Source organism: Dysidea avara, chromosome 4 (genome assembly GCF_963678975.1).
Source record: "Dysidea avara chromosome 4, odDysAvar1.4, whole genome shotgun sequence".
NCBI classification, from domain to species: Eukaryota; Metazoa; Porifera; class Demospongiae; order Dictyoceratida; family Dysideidae; genus Dysidea; species Dysidea avara.
In genome coordinates, this window is record NC_089275.1 from 37,223,784 (window position 1) to 37,240,346 (window position 16,563).

The 16,563-nt window shown below is 36.6% G+C and overlaps 1 protein-coding gene across 3 annotated transcripts in view; it reads right to left on the reverse strand.

The window, feature by feature from the left end:
• LOC136252004 (uncharacterized) overlaps positions 1–16,563 on the reverse strand; it is an 86,618-nt gene that overhangs the window by 49,046 nt on the left and 21,009 nt on the right. For 2 of the 3 annotated variants that reach the window (XM_066044331.1, XM_066044333.1), the window contains 3 exons: positions 8,099–8,188; positions 7,975–8,046; positions 7,842–7,922 (listed from right to left, as the gene is read on the reverse strand). In XM_066044331.1, the coding sequence (XP_065900403.1) occupies positions 7,842–7,922; positions 7,975–8,046; positions 8,099–8,188 (243 nt within the window). The remainder of the gene's footprint in view (positions 1–7,841; positions 7,923–7,974; positions 8,047–8,098; positions 8,189–16,563) is intronic. The other variant, XM_066044332.1, reaches the window with a different exon arrangement.

Genomic DNA, 16,563 nt, shown 5'->3' on the forward strand with positions numbered 1-16,563 from the left:
CGGACACAAAATCTATTGTCACATAGAATCTAATGGAAATATCAAAGTTTTTAAAGCAGCACTGTAGACTACATTGATTTCTACTCCCTGTGGTGTTTGTCTGCTGTAAATACGCTAAGCCACTAGCGAGTTATGAGCCAATAAAGGTTAGAATGTGAGATAAAAATGTTTTCTGGAGACGAAACACACAAGAAGCTGCTTGTTATTCTTGTTTACCAGATGTACAGTATACAAGAGCAAGCTGTACTATCACCTGGATGATGTATCTGGGCTCCCTGAACACGCTGTTAACTTATTAGCTCTCATGCCAATTCAGCGCTTTCCTGCGAAGCGATTCGCAACAAAAACTATTGTTAAGACTTGTTGAAGTTCCTATGTTATTTTCTGACTTCGAACTTACAAATATCAGCTGTGGAAGGCCTTGTCTGGTGACATTTCTAACTTCACCACCCTATTAACTCGGGCATCTTTCGTCCTATTCACAGCGGACAACCACGAAACGAAAGAGAAATCAATGTAGTTTCTTTCCATGTACAGAAAATTAGAACATACCGTTGTATACTTTGTAAGTTACCGAAGTTTTGCTGCCGGTTATCATCGTTTTCCCAATGGCTTCAATACATTTTTATGGGCATCCACAGCATCCAGTGGTTACGCAATAAACAATTAACACTGATTGTATTCTTAAGGCCTCTTATGTGAAACTGGCCTATTCTGCTGTTTAGTTAACTCCACTTTAATTACTAGGCTTGCATGATGGTGAAAATAAGGTTCACAATAATTATCTCCATGCATTCTACTCAGTATAGGACATGATCTTCAATGCTTCATTCCTACAGCATTGATTCATGTTATTGCAGTTATTGTGAATATGTGAAATGGTCTTGAGTGAGAACTTATAATGCTTCGGGTTAGTGGTCATGTAGTATTAATATGATTATTGCCAATGGGTTGTGAATGTAAAGTTAATCTTTTCCCACATTTGTTATTTCATTACAGCACTTATGTTTAAAGCCAAGCTGCTGAAAAAGAATGATGTGTGTAGCTTTTGGCTAAGCATTTCAGGCACTGGCCAGTGTATGGTGTAGTTAAGTTAAACTCTTGGCTTAGGAATGTCACTTTTCTGGTTGAAATAATGTCTACAATGACTGAATTTGTGTCACATTTCCACTTATTCTTGTGGTGATTTCCTGTGGTAATTTTCATGGAATTTGACATCACAAAATTGTTGGTATTATAGCTGAACTTTTGCTACAGCCGCACACCCGTCACACACTAAAATATTATGTGGTATGAGTATTTGTTTACGTCTGGTTGAAGTGATAGTACGTTTCTGTACTGAATTCACCTTTGTATGTACTGAAGAAAGGTGGTACAAGCAAAAACTTACTCAGCAATGGATTCCCCTATTCACTGCAAATATTATGGTACTAATTTCAACTCCTTATTCACAAGTTACAACTATGTTAATAAGCATCAGTGAGTTATTTTGTCTGTACTAGCTGTACAAAGTGATCGTTTCACTTTATAGGGCTTTAACTCCAAAAGATGTTGGCATATGAGGCTGAAGTATACATTTGCCTAAAATTGATGTTTGATAATCAACAATTTGAAAATGTGTAGACGTTTATAGTACGTGCACTGCATGTGTTTTGTTATTATAGCTACTTTTTACTTGTAGGAATATTTCTGCCAATTTTCTATTGCCCAGTCAGTGTGAATTCCAGTTCCATATGGACCTCCCTCACAACATTTCAAAAAATATCTTGGCATTGCTAGCAGGTATGGCAAACTGTAGTGATTGGTGAAGGTTGGTATGTCATCTTACTTTGCAGGAAACTTCTAGAACTACAGAAACAATGTAAGACATGTGGTGACTCTTGGAACTAGCGCACACATGTACAATTCGTTTGAAGCAAAAAAGCATTAAATAAAATGTCAGCAATAATAAAATCGGTAACAGGATAAGCGAGCAGTAGGGTAGGTGCTATACAATTGGTCACCTGGAGGTTGAATGAGGTTAGTAAGCCAATTAGTGGTTAATATAAATTCCGTGTGATTAAATTGTTATGGAAGCATTGTGCGGCTTCATGACCAATCATATGGTTAGCCCAAAGATTTCTTTCTATCCAGTTATATGCTGCATTTAAAATTATCTTTACAAATTGACTACCGGGGTATCTAATGCCATTCATTTCCCAATCCTTCATACTTAAGTGTCAAAACTTTCATATAATTTGCCTTTGCCTTTGGCTGGCCCCCTTGTATTACTGGATTTTATTGCTACTAAGCATTCCACACTATATTACAGTTTTCCCACCCCTGTACTCTTTTCACTTATACTGAAAACACTTAAATTCAACGTTTAACCGCATCTGCTGGCATGCCCTTAGACAATCCTAATAACCATATTCTGTGTCATTAATTGTAAATTGCCAAATAATGATAAAAGTAATTTTTTTTTTTGCAATTAACAAAAATCTTAAATTAATTAGCCAAATTAAGTTTCCTATTTTATGAAGATATTCAGATTTCCATGATAGTTTTGCTGGGTGGAATTTTATAAGTTCTGTGGGATCCGTTATTTCTATAGTTAGAGATTTCATCTTTTTATATATTATTTATGATGCATATGTTAAAAAGGTATTATTTTGAGGTTGAGGGTATGATGGAGGAACATTAGAATGAGTGTTAGGATCTCCGCCTGAGTATATATGTAAACAGTGATTGATTGTTCAATAATGAAGTCTCACAATGGATGCACGCAGACTTTGTATGCTTGGACTGCCACAGTAAGCATTGTTCTGTTGTTGACTGGAGAAGATGCCGCTCATACAAGTCCATAGTTTAGGTGATGATCTGTTGTGTAATGTCAACTTATTGCTGTATCAGACCATTTAAATTGATGTTTCAGCTTTAGATAGGCATCTTCACTTTATTTTGTTGCTATATTAGACTATTTTGTTTCATATTTGACTATATGTGACTTCTCAGTCTATTTTTATTAGAGTTGTATAACTAAAATGACTACTGTATTAGAATTACTGACTGCTCTATTAGATTGTCTCAAACTTTTTAAAGTAATTGTACAGTTAGCAGATTTTCTTACTGATAAAGCTTTATAAATGCTTCAAAATGCCCTGATTCCTATTAGTATATGTAATAGGATGGATGGCCCTATTGCAAATTAATCCGACAACCATAGCAACTGTTACTATGCAACAGAAATTCAAAAAATAACCACTGCAAAAGATCAATCACACTTAACAACCGTTGCCTAGCAACCGTTGCTATGATCTCAAAGTGGTGTTCACCTTAGCAACCGTTGCTAGGAAACCATGGACAACCATGTGCCATCTATCACTATGGTAACACTAGTTGTCAAGTCGGACATTTACTTTTAATAGAAACATACCACACTGTTTAAGCCAATCAAATTAGTATTACAGGTTTTTGTTAAGGGACCTTGACAAACAAGTGTAATACTAATTCTATTGGCTAATCGCTTGACGTATTTCAAAATAATACGTCAAGGTGCTATTGAGAGTATTATACTGTAACACATTCACTTGTTGGATTATTCCTGAAATTAAGCTAGCATAATTGCCACATGCATAAACATGACTAGGTTGACTGCTTTATTAGAGAATATTGTGTTGGCTACAAATGACTGGCCTACAAGGGATATGGCCTTTCCATGCCTCCATGCTACCAGTTAGAGGTGTGGTCAGTATGATTGATTGCAATAAGTATGGCTATATCATTAAGGAATGTGTTGCAGCACTCAACCACCTATGTCTAACATTCAGTTATGAGTATGGTACTTACTAGCTAGTAACACCTCTTACAGCAGCATGAACACTTTAATAATATGTGGTATCTAAATATGGAAAATGTTGATATGGAAAATTAATGCTTCAATTTGGTTTTGTTGCATGAGAAAGATGACTAAAGATAAAATGAAGAAAAGACACAAGCCCAAATATTAAAGGCACATACCACTGGTGAGTTTGTTATTGTGGTGGTCATACAATGCATCATTTAGCATGTAGCTTTGCAACTGTGATCAGGCAGGCAAGGTTTGAACCCTGGTTGAGTCAACTTTTTTCACTTTCTTATACCTTTTCAGTATTTTTATTTAATTGTAATGACCGGCTAAATATCAACAGCAGGGGCGTAACCAGGATTTTTTGAAGGGGGGTTCCAGCACCAGCATTGAGTTACTATAAGCAGGGGTCTGGGGGCGCAGCCCCCAGCCACTGAGAGACTTTCAATATTTTAATAAATCAAAACTCAGCAAATTGCTATATTTTATACAAAAAGTACATTAATTTTGATGCATTAAGTGCCCCTGGGATGAAGGTAGTACTAGATAAAGTCACCTAGTGGAAACAGACAGCATAACACATAGACACACATATAGTAATCTGTAAGTGATGGTTATATCTCACTGTGGTATAGGAGCCATGAATCCACTGATACAAATGACAATCAAAACAATATAACTATACAAATATGCATAGCATGAATTCATTTTGCATAACATGAGTGATAAATTACTGGAGTTCTATATCTTTAAACACTGCACACCAAAGCTATAGCAGTATACGGTCATGCTAAGTTTTGCATTTAATGTTGGAATGTCTAAAAAACTTCATATGGACATGGATATTTACATCATGTTCTATTAGAGTATACCTGACTGCTCTATTAGAGTATATACCTGACTGCTCTATTAGAGTATATCGATCTTTTAAACAAGTTTTGAAGAGGGCTCATGTTACCTCTGTAAATGTAAATCCTTCCCTGAGACATGAATGTAAGTTTTATCAATTGTTGTGCTGTGCCATTACTGGGCACTATATTGCTCACTCATTTTGTCCTGCCACACTAAATGGTGTGTTAGGATCCTGCTTGCAGAAGTCTAAATTTTACAGGGGGGGGGGGTTCCTGAACCCCCCGGAACCCCCCTCCCTATGCCCCTGAACAGTCTTTCTAAAATTAGATTGCATATGTTACTTACTACATATGGCTACTAGGAACAATAACATCGATACACAATGCATAATGCATTGTGAACCACAATAGTGCACAATAGGGATCAGGCAGAAATATATTAAAACTCCCTAATAGAATGTACACCAAAAACAGCCTTCTAGGCTTTTGGATTTGCCTTAAAAACCTTCCAGACCTTTATCTAGCATTGTTAAAGACTGATCAAAAAGTGCTATACACCAGGGAAGTGCTTTTAAATGCTTTTCCAGCTTTACAAAGTAGTCCCAATTTTCCATCTTCTTTCTTGTTTCACATGTCTACAGCTCACAGGAAGCAGAATTCTGCACAAAACATTATGGCATTTCAAAAGTATTCCTATCTAGATGTTTGTCATATTGAGATCTTTTATTTTCTAATGGGATTGCAAGGTGGACTCTGAAGACCAAGAGTTGAATTTTGAGATGTCATACCCTTTATGAAGCCATATGAGTGATATAGCTATTTAAAAGCCATTTGCAGCAATGCACAGAACAAAATGCATGAAGATGTGCTAGACTAAACATTAAGCATTAATGCACAGCTCACTGAAATCTATGTTTCAGATTTTTGAGGCAATATGTTGCTAAGTTCACTATGGTGTAGCTGGTAGCCAGTCACTGAAACCACATGTACCAGGCCTTGTAATCTACCAGAAATAGTGTTTCCTTTCAAATTGAAAGGGGAATAACCATTTTATATGCACCTAAAAATTAAGAGCAGCTTTTATAGTCTCACATAGCCAGACCACTTTTTCTCTGCACAGCACTTACCGATCGGAAATCACAAACTCCTGCTCCAAAAAAAGGATACAGAATGGTTAGCATACATTTCTAACACCCCGGGTGTTAATGAATTCCAACAAGCCTTTGCCCACAACTCAGTCCACAAACATTCAATATTCAAATTCTAAATCTTTTTTTGACACTTGTTTCAGTCATGCACCACTCAAAGTGAAGCTGGAAGTGAAGCATGGATTTGGTGACTAAAGCGACCGACACTATGTCTAACTTTCGTCAGTCAATTCTCCTCATTGTAATTAAAGCAGGCTCCACGGCATCACAGCACAACTAGAAATCTTTCTGTTGAAAAGACCTGAAACTAAAATATTGATATTGAATGTTTGTGGGCTAAGTTGTGGGTGAATGCTTGTTGGAATTCATTTACACCCTCCATGGTTATGCTAACAATTCCAGACGCAGGCACTTGTCTTTTCCAATCAATAAGCACTGTGTGGAGAAAAAGTGATCTGGCTATGCAAGGCTAGACTTGAAGCTTTGGCTAAAGAATTTGCACAAGAAAACACCATAGACAAACTCTAAAACAGTTGAAAAAGATTCATAGACTATTGTATGGTGGGAATGATTTATAGAAGAAAACTTTCATGAATTTCACGATTTTAGATGCATCCGCAAATGTTTTCTTGCTAAGTATTTCCTACAATTAAAACATTTTTCCATGGATCTGTTGATGCCGAGTTCATATAAGGAGTACATAAGGGGGTAGCTACTCGCCTTGCTACATACTTGTTAAACTTACACGTGACAGTATAGCCAGTGAGGCGCAAGACCATGTGATTCGAATTCAAACAGATGCAAACTTCAGTGACAGTGAAAAATCAGTGCTATTAGTACTGTGACATGAAAGAGAAATGGGACAAATATAATTACATCTCATTGGGGCAAATGGGGCAAATATAATTGCATCTCATTTAAAAAAAAATATTTTAAAAATGTAGCCCAGCAATTCACTTTGCCAGAATGGTGTGTCTTAGCTTCGGTTTTAGTGCTGCCCCCCAAGGCTAGGGATGCCTATCATCTGTACTCATTATCATGAATGCCTACTTCTCCATCTTAGCAGTGATCATGCATGGTGTAGTATGCAACATGTCAGAGTCGAGTGCTCCCTATCCATCATTAACCCATTGCAGGAGTGCACCCAATTATTAAATTACCTTATGCAATTAATCGCGAACGTTTCTCGCGAATGAAGAAATAGTAGATCATTCGTGAATGTTTTCATCCGCGAATAATTCCTGTTATACAGTATTTCTGTGTGCAATATATAAGCTGATTCAAGCAACACTTCCAATTCCAGGTTCCTTATTGTTGTGTATCAAAGTATTTAGCATGTTGGGTAAAAACACTCTTACACAGCCACGGGTAGTCACTAATACTATCAACAGGGATGAACCCACAGTGGTCAGCAGTAGTCTGTACCTACTACCACTTAAACAAAATAGCCACTACTACTACTCAACAACCACTACAAATTAAGCCCCCACACTACATTTCTGAACTCAATTATGTCTGTTGTAGCCACCAATATTCAACTTGGGCGCATTACTGTATCAAGAGTACATTAGATTGAGAAATAGACTCTTAAAAGGGTACTAAGTCAAATCCAACCATTGGCATTATACCATAAAATAATTGTTTTGCCCATGTACATGGACATGAAATAAATTAAGGAAATAGGACAACAAAAAACTGTTAAGTTAAACAAGTGTAATAGGGATCAAAGTTGTGACCAAGAAAGAACTGCTTAAATGAGAATAAATGGAAATAGTGACTCACAAAACTGCTTACAAGGCAAACACTTCGATTTGTGTATATTGAATTAAAAATTCCTATTTCAACTTTTGATTAGCTAATCAGACATCGAAATATGAATCTTAAATTCAATGTAGGTGCTTGCCTTGGGTATTAAGTAGTTCTGTGGATCATCATCCCTATTACTATGCAGTTTCTTCATGATCACAACTTCAATTCCTTTGTTTAAATTAACATTTTTACATATACAGTACATACCTTTGTAATTCAGCAACTTTAGAGGAATATTTATACCAGATTGTACACCAGATTGTCCACTTTTATCACCAATACTAGTAACTACAACAAGTATCGTCATGAGAACATTCTGTGGTGAGTTGTTAGCACATACCTTGAGGATTATTGGGTGGGTTAAACACAGAATTTGAGGAGGTTTTAGATGGAGAAACATCAATACTAGCTGCTGAATGTAATGTACACGTACTATATAGTTACAGATTCACAAATATTCTTACATAGATTGTTCAGTTGTAAAGGTGCAGATGTAGTTACCGGTACACTACCAGCAGTATCTGTTCTGCCAATAGAATCTGGTGCCTTTCTCCCTGAAAAATAATGATAGAGAATTAACCATTTACAGTAGTAGAGTGGCTAATTGTAGATGATTAATCACAATCATGATTAAATTAATCGTGACTGTTTCTGAACACTGTGATGTTGATGTGTAATATTAATAATCATGATTGTGATGTCACATGTAAATTTGCATTGAAAATGGTGGTGCATACTGTTGTGGAAGAACTTGATCTAGAAAACAAGCCTACACTTCTGAGACAGTTCATTGTGTAAATCTTAATCCACACAAAAACAGCCAAGCTGTGAAAAAATGGTGCGGCCTTAAAAAGCCTGGGTGAAAAAAGTTGTGAAATCAAAGGTGGCGGCCAAGAAATGGCTGCAATGATGTTAATGCTAATAAACTTTAACAATGCACACAGCCATTATTAAAATTTTTTAGCATTAACATCATTGCAGCCATTTCTTGGCCGCCACCTTTGATTTCACACCTTTTTTTCACCCAGGATTTTTAAGGCCGCACCATTTTTTCACAGCTTGGCTGTTTTTGTGTGGATTTCACTCCTTTGTGTGGATTTCACTCCTTTGTGTGGATTTCACTCCTTTTTGTACTTTATAAGGCCCCAAACCAGCTTATGGCTGACTTTGAGGTTTTTTCACTCACATTTCTTCTTTTCTATGTAGATACAATGATGATTATTGAAGACAGACTTATAAATGTATTTTATTGCATGATTTAATTCAATATTTGATAATATTATTGTAATACTCTAATAGAGTGCACATTTTTTGAGGACTTCTAACAGAACATACATAGAATGTTCTAGAACAATCTAGTACTTCTATTGGTAGATCTATGAAATTACAAACGTTTGATTATGAGCAGATTTCAATTAGAAATTTAATTTATAAAGCAGAAATTAAGTAACGTTATCAGCCAAGGTAGCAGTGGTTCAGTGGTTAAGGATGCAGGTGTTAGGTATGGAGGTCCCTGGTTCGAACTCTGCTAAGTTTTTTTGACATTTTTTGCACACCTTTTTTATCCCATGGTGACTGTTCTATTAGAGTATTTCGATCCCGCGATTTTACACATGCTTAGTTTTTGCTTTATAACTTTGTCGCTGTAACTCTATTGCTATTCAAACTATCAAAAGGCACTGCTACGATGACCAGCCTATCTATACACCAATTTCAAGTTATTTCTATAGGGGAATTTGTGAATTGGGCATATTTACAGATTTTTCATGTGTCACGAAAATTTACGAAACTGGACCATGACTGGACGTATAAAACTTGGCAGTCAATAGACAAAATGTGAAAAAGCAGCTCTGTCAGGTACTCTTATATATTAAAGAAGGTTTAGGATTAGTTACTAATGTTTTTAAAAGCTTTCTAGCGACATATTTAGCAAGAAAAGTCGATAAGAGGGTGGTTTTGCTCGTACTCATGCCTGATACGGACATTGGCATAAAAGCCTCACTTTAAAGCTTCGGAGCTCAAACTCCCGACACAACATTGGTGTAAACTGGTTAACAACAAGACGTGTTCAATTACAAAATCGGGCTGCTTGTTCAGCAGAAACCTCAACTTCAATTTCGCCATTGGAAATGTACAGTGATATTGAAGTCGACATTTCTACTGAACATGTAGCGCGATTTTGTAACTGAACACGTCTTGTTGTTAAGCAGCTCACAGCAATGTTGTGTCGGGGGTTTGAGCTCCGAAGCTTTAGCAGTGAGGCTGTTATGCCAATGTCCGTATCAGGCATGGGTACGAGCAAAACCACCCTCTTAGCGAAGTTTCTCTCTAAATATTTTGCTAGAAAGCTTTGAAAAACATTAGCAACCTATTCTAAACCTTCGTTAATACACAAGAGTACCTCATAGGGCTGCTTTTCTACGTTTTGTCCAGTTGCCTCATAAATTTATACGTACAGTTTTATTTATGTTCCGTATACTTCGAGTATGAGCAAATCACAAATTCCCCTATACTTGGTTTACCCTGTAGCTGTGACAGAATTTTGATCTTTTTTTACGTGAATAAACGCTCATAATTAACTCCTTGAATATTACCCAGATTCACAACAAACTTAGTATGTGAATCCGCAGTTACACGCTCTTTGTTTGTGCCAAAGATTGTGGCAATCGAGTTACACAATTGCATTTTATAGTAATTTTTGCTAAGTGTGCGAAAAAAAATCGAAGTCCCCGTAGCCCCCGTACGATGTAAGAAGAAAAAAACGAAGAAATTAAAATGAAATTTTGAACGCCCATATCTCGCAAATGGCTGTTGCAAATTTAATCAAATTTTCTGTGTGGTGTATATACCCTACTTGTGGGACAGCTATAATGCAAAAATGGTGTGCTTTGGAGAAGGGGCCATGGAGGTATGCACACATGAAAAAGCTGTTTTCTTTCTTCCTGTAAATATACTCACAGTGTGGTCGCCGGCTTTCTTGGCCGCACGACACACTATCGTGTGTCTTGATACATAGTTAAAAAGTTTACTTGTTAGAATTTCTAAGGATACTACATGTGTACTGTTTCATCATCTGTAATAAACTGTAACTGCCTATTACTTGTGTTAAACAACTTTACATTGTTTCGTTAGAACAACAAAGTTGTGCCTATTGATGCATACAAATCGTGATAGTTATCATAATTGTGATATGTTGCATCAAATAATCATTATTATAAGTAGCAAAATTTCATAATTGTACAGGCCTAGTTCATACAATACCATTAAAATAAGCAATCATATCACATGCAAAAAACCAAAGAAACAGAAAAGTATGAGGCTACCATATCAGTGCTTATTAGTATACACAGTGAACCTTTGCATTTCCATAGGTAAGCAAAGAATCATAAGATCCAAAATCTGATCAACACGCTTATAATCTTAAGAAGTACGAAGTGTTGTTATGCTACATGAAGCGATCATAATAAATTATGCAACCAGAATTGCAAAAACCTGACATAATGGTGCATTTTTAAATTCTTTATTATTGAATATTTATAATCTACTTAGCCAAGCGTGTGCTCTGGCTAAGTTTCAACCTTGTATGCCAACAACGTTTGGAGTTACAACCCTATGAAGTAGCAACAACGGAAATATTAATTTGTACAATAAGTGATATGAAAATAAATTACAGGCACTTACAAAAATAGCTGTAACGTACAGGCACAATGGAGCACAGAACTGTAATTTACACTGTTGTCTTCATCATGCATAAGGGAGCCAATTACTGGGTAAGTTTTTCTTTGTATCACCATTTTTTACTACATACAGAGATGAAATCAGTGAAGAAAGATTGATTGTGTACGATTACTTGAAGTTACGTAAACAAACGATTATAACTCACATATCCTTTAGCCTACTGCAAAGAAACAAAGATTTTCAAACTCTCTGTAAGTAGGAAAATAAAATGATATCCAGATTTTTATTATCACATATACCTTTTCTTCACAAAGAACAAAGAGTTTAAAATTTTAGTAAATTTTTAATTACACAAATATCTTCACCCATTGCAACCAATGGCTCATACTGAGAATTTAGGCTTACGTCATTATGACAGGCTTTCGCAGATGCAGTCACATGTTAATAGGATTTTACTTGTATACTGAACTTCAGAAGAGTAGCAAAAAATCTGTTTGTATAACCAAATTTATGAAAGGTTATTGGAGATTGCACTAATAATCTATATATATACGTGTATATATATATAAAGCTAAAAAGCTGTCTATCTGTCTATTCATCCATCTGCTTCATCATGAATGCCACTAACTTGGCAACCAAAGCACGTATCGACATGGGATTTTAACAAAATTAAGTGCTCATCATCTGGTAACTCCAACTTTGTTGTTACAAATTGCTACGTGGTTTTATTCCTTCTCTACAGCGCCATTAAGATGGGAGTGTAAAGCTAAAGCTTAGTGAAATTCTTTTATAATTTGCATGTGGTAAACACCTATGCCATTCAACTCGACCATGTGTTTATAAGCACTTTTTATTCAAAGCCTTATTAGTACATGTATATGCAGTTGGCTTAGTGGTCAGATCATGTGCTTCATACTTACAATGCTGAGTGCAGGTGTGGGTTCAAATCTGCATAGGTTCAAATTCTTCTCTTTTTTTCCATTAAGCAAACCATTTCGTGCACCTTTGTTTTCTTCTTTTTTTACACCTTTTTTGTTACACATTTTTCTTTCTGTTATGAGTTATCTTATTGTAACTTTTTATGACATCTCTCATTGTGAACCTGTTTTGTGACACCTTTATCTGTTGTTATGCACCTTCCTTTTTCAAAACACCACTGTTTCACCAAGAGTTAATAATACCTCTCTTATGTATGTAAACTGTTGGTTTCACTGCACAGCTCTTTAGGATATAGAGCAAGAATGCAGGTATCACTTAGTTAAGTAATACTATATAGCGTATATATACATCTAATCCAAAACAGCTAAGCTGTAAAAAAGAGTGCGGCACTTAGAAAGGCTATGGTGAAAGGCCTTGGCACAAAATTCACCTGAATTGTCGTTATTAAAATTTTTACCATTAACCTACCATCACAGCCATTTCTTGGCCGCCACCTTGGATTTCACATCTTTTTTCACCATAGCCTTTCTGAGGGCCGCACTCTTTTTTACAGCTTGGCTGTTTTGGATTAGATTTCACTTCTTTTTGTATTTGTATACCCCAAATAGGGCTTTTTAACCTATCAAGTATCATTCTTTTCTTTCCTACAGGAAGAAGAAAAGATGAAGCAAGGTGATTTCTTTGTAGCTGAACTCTCTACAAGGTAATCCTTCTAGCTGATCTCTCTACCGAATGACTTGTTTGTAGCTGAACTCTCTACAAGGTAACTTCTTCTAGCTGATCTTTCTACAGAGTGATTTGTTTGTAGCTGAATTCTCTACAGGGCGATTTGTTTGCAGCTGAACTCTCTACATGGTAGTTTCTTTGTAGCTGAACTCTCTACAATGTAATTCTTCTAGTTGAACTCTCTACAGGGTGACTTGTTTCTAGCTGATCTCTCTACAGGGTGACTTCTTTCTAGCTGAACTCTTTACAGGTGATTTGTTTGCAGCTGAACTCTCTTACATGGTGGTTTGTTTGTAGCTGAACTCTCTACAAGGTGACTTCTTCTAGCTAATCTCTCTACAGGATGACTTGTTTTTAACTGAACTCTCTAAAGGGTAATCTGTTCATAGTGGAACTTTCTACTGGGAGATTTGTTTGCAGCTGAACTCTCTACACAATGGTTTCTTTGTAACTGAACTCTCTACAAGGTAACTTCTAGCTGATCTCTCTACAGGGCAATTTGTTTGTAGCTGAACTCTCTACATGATGGTTTCTTTGTAGCTAAACTCTCTATTAGGTACCTTCTTCTAGCTGATCTGACTACAGGATGACTTGTTTGTAGCTGAACTCCCTACAAAATAACTTGCAATGTAATATAATTCTATAATGGAGTAAATTATAAACGTAGCTGAATGCTCTATTAGGGTGACTGTTCTATTAGAGTATCTCGATCTCGCATGTGCTACACGTAGTTGGCTTTGGAATCATAAATCAGTGGTTTGTAATCCGATTCTTCTGTACTACTGCAAGAACTTTCTATGATAATTATTCCAGCTACACACCGATTTTCAGCTTACTGCTCTAAGCGGTTTGTCTGGTAGGCGTGAAAACTAATAGTTTTTGTATTCATAAAAATCGATTGCGTAATTGTGACACAGGTTGGGTTTTGTGCCATATCTCGATGGCCTTTAATTGGATTCCTTTCAAACCACAAAAAGGCACTCCTACGATAGTTACTCCATCTACATAGCAATTTTTAGCTCATTCCTTCAAACGGTTTACCCTGTGGGCGTGACAGACCTTCGACCTAATTTTACGCAAATAATCGGTCATAACTTCGTGAATGTTCATCGGATTCCTACCAAACGTGGGGCAGGTACCAATGCTAGTATAGAAATAAATTCATGCTATGCAAACTTATTTCTAAATGTATTGTATCGCTTCTGGTCAGCTAGAATATTATTATTTGTGATCAGATCTGCAAGAATTCTACATGTTAGTACAAGTAATTTTACAGTAGAATACAATAAATGCAATGTGTATTTATGAGTTTTTAAAAAAAATATTTGAGCACTTGTTTCATAGTGAAGGAAGGTATTAACTCTTGGTAGCATCGTGAACCCCAACCAAGAAGAATTCCATTTGTTTTGTGTCAATATTATTATTATTATTGGTTAAATAGGGCAGACAGCTGAGGCTTATTAGGCCCTACAAGGTACAAGTAAATACATTACAGACATTCAATTATGGCCTCTGAAAATTTAGTTAAATTGTCCATTTCTATCAGTGGTATTGGTAGTGCATTCCATTCTCTGATCGTCTTCGGGAAAAAGCTTGTCATATATGCAGTGGTACTTGTGGATGATATCATTAGGTGGAATGGGTGATGTTGTCTGGTATGTGTGGTGGTAAAGTGATAGTAGTCAGGTAGAGATAAGCCAATCACGTCATGCATTATTTGGTAAAAGATGTTTAGTCTTTATTGCTTCCTTCTCTTTGCTAATGGCAACCAATTAAGCTGCTCCAGCATAGTACTGACACTACTGTGATAGTTATAGTCAGAAAGGACCCATCTTGCAGCACGCCTCTGGACTTTTTCTAAAAGTGTTATTTGTACAACGTAATGTGGGTCTCAAACAACACATGCATATTCCATTAATGGATTCCTAAGGATATTGAAGATATGAGTGCTAGTCTGCCTTGCATTGGGCAAGAAGTCTGGTTTCATATTTTCTCCCATTTTCACCTTTGCCTTGGTAGTAGGAAGAGCCTGGAGGACAAAACGTACACAGTAATGGATTTGCCTACTCATGGAGAACCTGATGGTATGTAAAAGTTGCATTTCCATAGAGGATGTTATTTTAGTGCTTGTAATTTATTTTCCCTGTTATCACTATAGAAATTGATTTTTGTTACCACTTTGTAGCACTGTAACTTCATAAGTAAAAAGGCTTCTAGAGTTGAAACTTTGGTTGATCGCTCTTTTGGCTATCTAGCCCCCTCACTGCTGCCTAAATTTGTAGAGGCTTCCAATCTACTGCTTCTACACTGCTATAACTTACACACCATACCATATAATCCTATAAAACTATATATCAATTTACTCTCCATAGAACAAGGAATTCGATTGTCAACTTTTTGTTTACACAAGAACAACCACAAAGCGATTATATAACTTCGAAGTGCAAAACCAGCCTAAGTGAAACCAAACGTAAAATTTCACTACTTTACAGACTAGGACTATTAAGACACACGGCAGTGTGTCGTGTGGCCCAAGAAGCCGGCGCGCAACACCCGTGAGTATATTGACAGGATGAAAGAAAACGCAATTTTCGCACCTCCGTAGCTCTGTGCTGCCTTGACAAAACTAGCTGTGGACACTCCCTCCAACTTCAGTACTCCACATTCCAAATTTGAGCGAAATCGCTTCGCGCGTTCCCAAGATATGCAACTTCAAATATTGGCTTAGTTTCTTCGTTTTTTTTTCTTCTTGTTTTTCTTCCTCTTGTCGCACACTTACAAAAACTGCTATAAAACGCGAACGCCATATCCGATTGCCTTGAAATTTGGCACACAGAAGGGGGGTATAAAGGCACATCTCGGTACCAACTTTGACTGGAATACGATAAACAGGCAAAGAGGTATGAGTGATTATTCACGAAAAATAGCAAAAATATGTTGTCACGCCTACAGGGTAAACCGCGTATGGGAAGAAGCTGAAAATCGGTGGGTGAATAGGTTAACTATTGAACCTGAAATCTTTTGTGGTTTGAAAGAAATCGAGCTAAAAACCAGGAAGATACAACGAAAAAACCAACAGTGTGTAACAATTACGCAATCGAGATTAGCTAATAAAAAAAACAACTGCTTGCCACGCCTACCAGATAAACCGTTTGGGGTAATGCTTTGAAAATCGTTGTACAGATGGAGTAATCATCTTAGAAAGGCTCATCAATGGTGTAGAAGAATCAGACTTAAGGCCACGGAGTTATAACACGAAATCCAACTTGGTGCAGCAAGTGCGAGATCGAGATACTCTAATAGAGCAGTCATCCTAATAGAGCAGTCATCCTAATAGAGCAATCACCCTGAAGAGAATTCAAGAGATCAGCTAGAAACAAGTAACCTGTATAGAGATCAGCTACAAACAAGTCATCCTGTAGAGAGATCAGCTACAAACAATTCACCCTGTAGAGAGATCAGCTAGAAGAAGTTACCTTGTAGGGAGTTCATGCAACTATGGAAAGAGATAGTTCAACTAGAAGAAACCACCTTGTAGAGTTCAGCTACAAAAAAACCACCATGTAGAGAGTTCAGCTACAAACAA